The sequence below is a fragment of the Egretta garzetta genome, unplaced genomic scaffold (assembly GCF_000687185.1).
Source record: "Egretta garzetta isolate BGI_Z169 unplaced genomic scaffold, ASM68718v1 scaffold381, whole genome shotgun sequence".
NCBI classification, from domain to species: domain Eukaryota; kingdom Metazoa; phylum Chordata; class Aves; order Pelecaniformes; family Ardeidae; genus Egretta; species Egretta garzetta.
Genome location: NW_009258483.1, coordinates 379,397 through 383,148, shown reverse-complemented (window position 1 = coordinate 383,148; position 3,752 = coordinate 379,397). Strand labels below are relative to the sequence as shown.

The following is a 3,752-nucleotide window of genomic DNA, read 5'->3' as shown; positions in this document are numbered from 1 at the left end:
ACGCCAGGGATGCTGCCCCGGCCGCCGAGAGGAGCAGGACCTGAGCAACGGACCTCAGCGTGCGGTGGGCTTCCGCAGTCGAGGTTTGTTCTGCGCTGCCGTTCCTATGGTCCGGGGAGTCAGCTCAGTTTCTTTGCTGTCTCCTCACATAAGAAAGACTTCTGTGAGCTTCCTTGCTTTTTTTTTTCCTCAGTGATTTTGATTCTGATAACTGTGCGTTCAGCAGACAACTTACAGTCTTCCCTCCTCCTCCTTTACCAAGGGAGCACCACCTGCAAATACACCCACTTACGATATCTCTCCTTTTATACCCAGATTAAGTGAGCCTTCTGCACTCATCTGCTGTGGCTCTACTGCTATTAATGCAAATGCTGAACTATAAAACTGTGTGTTCATACTGCTGTTATTTAGCATGTACACAAGTTGTGATTGGCTTCTAAAGTGCCGTATAGAAAGTAGCACTCCTTAGGATACTTGGGGCTTAGGAAATTCAGGAGTAGGTGCTGCACTCCTTTGTGTGATTACAGCACACAGTCCAGTGTATGCGGGAGTGATGTACTCAGCACCCGTACTCTGTACCTGTACAGGGGAGTTACGTACTCGTACCTGTACAACTATGAGTCACCCTGTACTGGGCACTGGTGAGACCACACCTCGACTGCTGGGTTCAGTTTTGGGCCCCTCACTACAAGGACATTGAGGTGCTGGAGCAGAGAAGAGCAACAAAGATGGTGAAGGGTCTGGAGCACAAGTCCTGTGAGGAGCGGCTGGGGGTGTTCAGCCTGGAGAAGAGGAGGCTGAGGGGAGACCTTACCGCTCTCTGCAGCTGCCTGAAAGGAGGGTGGGGTGAGGTGGGGGTCGGTCTCTTCTCCCAAGTAACAAGTGATAGGATGAGAGGAAATGGCCTCAAGTTGCATCACAGGAAGTTTAGATTGGCCATTAGGAAATATTTCTTCACTGAAAGGGTTGTCAAGCACTAGAGTGGGCTGCCCAGGGAAATGGTTGAGTCCCCATCCCTAGAGGTATTTAAAAGCTGTGTAGATGTGGTGCTTAGGGACATGGGTTTAGGTTTATGGTTGAACTCAACGATCTTAAAGGTCTTTTCCAACCTAAGTGATTCTATGATTCCTACCATGTGTGTTAACAGTAACATTGAACTTGTCAAATGGTTTCATATGCGGCTAACTGCCATGCATACACTTCTGCCTTTGATTCAAAAGGTAGATGTAGCAGATCATGTTGTACAAAGAGCCCTTGTAAGATCTTTACTGCAGAAAGGCCAGTAATATTCAGAGTTGAGGTTTTGGTAATGTTTGGCTTCTTTCTAAAGCAAGTATGAAAATAAGGTCTTTTTATATGATTCTCAAGATGCAGTTGAGGAAGATGAACTGTACCTACAAAGATGTGTACAGTCTTCAAAATAAGAACCCACAGTTGTCGTACAGGTAGACATGGAAAAGAGAGACATGGAAATCAAATTATTCTAGCCCAGTTGAAACTGGAATTTAAATGTGTCATTTAGTTCCTAAGCAACAGCACCCAAATTTCAGAGGGGATAAAAAATTCCTCTGGAGTCCTTTGCAAGCTGTGAAGTAGGCCGCTTTTATTTAGATCATCTTTAAAATGTTAGTTTTGAATTTTTTACACTGATTGTTTGTATAGTATATACCACATACATTCCTCAGGGTTCTATGGAAATAAGTTTATTCACTTGAAGGAAAGATGTGCTCGAAAGAAAGACTTTTCTGACTCACATTTTAATTTTTATGTTTCATCAAGGTAGACCATGTCCGTATTCACTTACTGAGTTCCTGCATGATGTTTCTCATAAATCTGTTCCCCTGATTGTCCAGGTAAGCATCTTTGGAGTGTGCCATGGCTCTCGTGTGGCCTGTGTCTTGGAACTACTTTTCCATAGAAACAAAAATGAGGGTGGCAGGATAAATAGCTTGTGTAATCCTGGGTCTTGTTATGGAGTTGGGCCATGATGAGTTGGATGTAGCCTTTGGACTGGAAACTTAAAAGTGCTTTTGCGCCTAGTATTTGTAGCCAGGATATACCCTGCTTTTCCTCCCTAAAATGCAGCATTTTCAAAGGGTGGGTCCATTTTCTCTCTTTGTGCAGCTACTTGTAAATGTTGCTATTTCACAGTATGCTGATGGGGCCCAAGACTTGTATTCAGAAGCTGTGACTCTGAAGGTGGTTCTAAAGGTGGCTGAAATCTACCTTTAGCCTAAATCTTATTGAACTCACTAGTGTTTGACAATAACAGAAAATATCTCCTAAAATTCCTATTCATTTGTGCTAAAAGGGAAAAAGATTTCATTTTCATCTGTGAAACCAGCACATTTTCTGCATTTATTTGTGTATAGAGATTTCTACACTGATTCCAAAATCCCTGTTGTCTGTCTACTATTGAGATTAAAATTTACCCATTTGGGGCACTATTGAATCACTAGTGTTAGTGATTAGTTACTCATTTGGGGAACATCTTAACATTTAGCTACGTAACTAGGGACTGTCTGAAGGTACCTCGGAGAAGATGACAGTGGATTTGAAAGGGGGGGAGGGTGAGGAAGAGTTGCAAAAGATAATGCAGTTGATAGGTTTGGCAACCCTGGATTAAGACGTAAGGAAAAGGAGTATGCCACCAGTCAGGATGGTATATGGATTTAGGTATTCACCTACTATGTATTGATTCTGATGAGTGCTCTGAGAGGCCCACTGCAGAGGATAAATTGTGCTAGGACTTGCACTATTTGGAAAATCATTTGAGAGCAGATTTCACTGTTATATTTTATACCAGAGGTGATTCTTAACAAATTAACTAAATCCCTTTAGTAATTGTAGTTTTCTGAAGTTGTATGTAGATACACTTCATGTAGCTAAATGAAAAATGATTTATTTCAAAAGTCAGATTATTAGTTCTGATTCTAATTTTCAGCAATAGTTACTGATGGAAATAAACCCCTCCTTTCTTTAGATGACATGGGGTTAGGAAATACAGTTCTCTTCTGATGACCTAAAGAAAGATATGTAAGAACTACTGTTAATGTTCTGGTTTCTTTAAATTAGTGTACTGTAAGTCATGCAACATTCAGGTTTCTGAAAGGTCTCTCATCAGGCAAAGCTGTTTATATAATCCAGAAACGCAAAAAAAAGTGAGAGAGCATTGCAGGAAGTTTGCCTCATGACTTACAGACAAGCAAGTCATCGAGAGTGACTAAGGGAAAATCATGCTTTGCGTTCAGTTCATTCGTCTAGCTCAGTCTCACGTAGGCAGTGTAGTCTGGTTTAGTTGATAGACACGATTTTTAATAATTAAATGCCTTGGTAGCAGAAGTTCTTTATCTGTGCTGCATGACCTCGTGTTGCAGTTGGCCTGATCTTGTTTTACAAGCTCTTTATGGTTTTTCACACAATGCCGTGGGAATTAGGAGAGAATGGGAAGTTTGTTCCCTGTTTGCTCCCATTCCTAACAGCTGTACTTGAAATGGGCCACGACTCTCCTTCCTGGTCTGTACTAGGGAGAAATTGTTTAATACGAAACAGTCTGATAAACAAAATGTACAGGGAGACAAGTGAGCAAGAAAAGGAGATTTGGGAGTATGAGAAGAGTGTTAGCTGTGTTTTGGGAGAAGGGGGTGTTGTGAAAAGAGACTGGGGCTACCAAGGAGCGTGCACACGCTCGTGCGATTTGGGGGAGGGGCTGCTGGATGCTGGCTGCCAGGATGAAAGGGGGAAAAATACGG

The 3,752-nt window shown here is 42.4% G+C and overlaps 1 protein-coding gene across 1 annotated transcript in view; it reads left to right on the top strand.

Moving 5' to 3' along the window:
* The window catches only part of CCDC57 (coiled-coil domain containing 57), a 50,628-nt gene that overhangs the window by 5,920 nt on the left and 40,956 nt on the right, over positions 1-3,752 (top strand). The window contains exon 2 of the mRNA XM_035900099.1: positions 8-83. Within this exon, the coding sequence (XP_035755992.1) occupies positions 8-83 (76 nt within the window). The remainder of the gene's footprint in view (positions 1-7; positions 84-3,752) is intronic.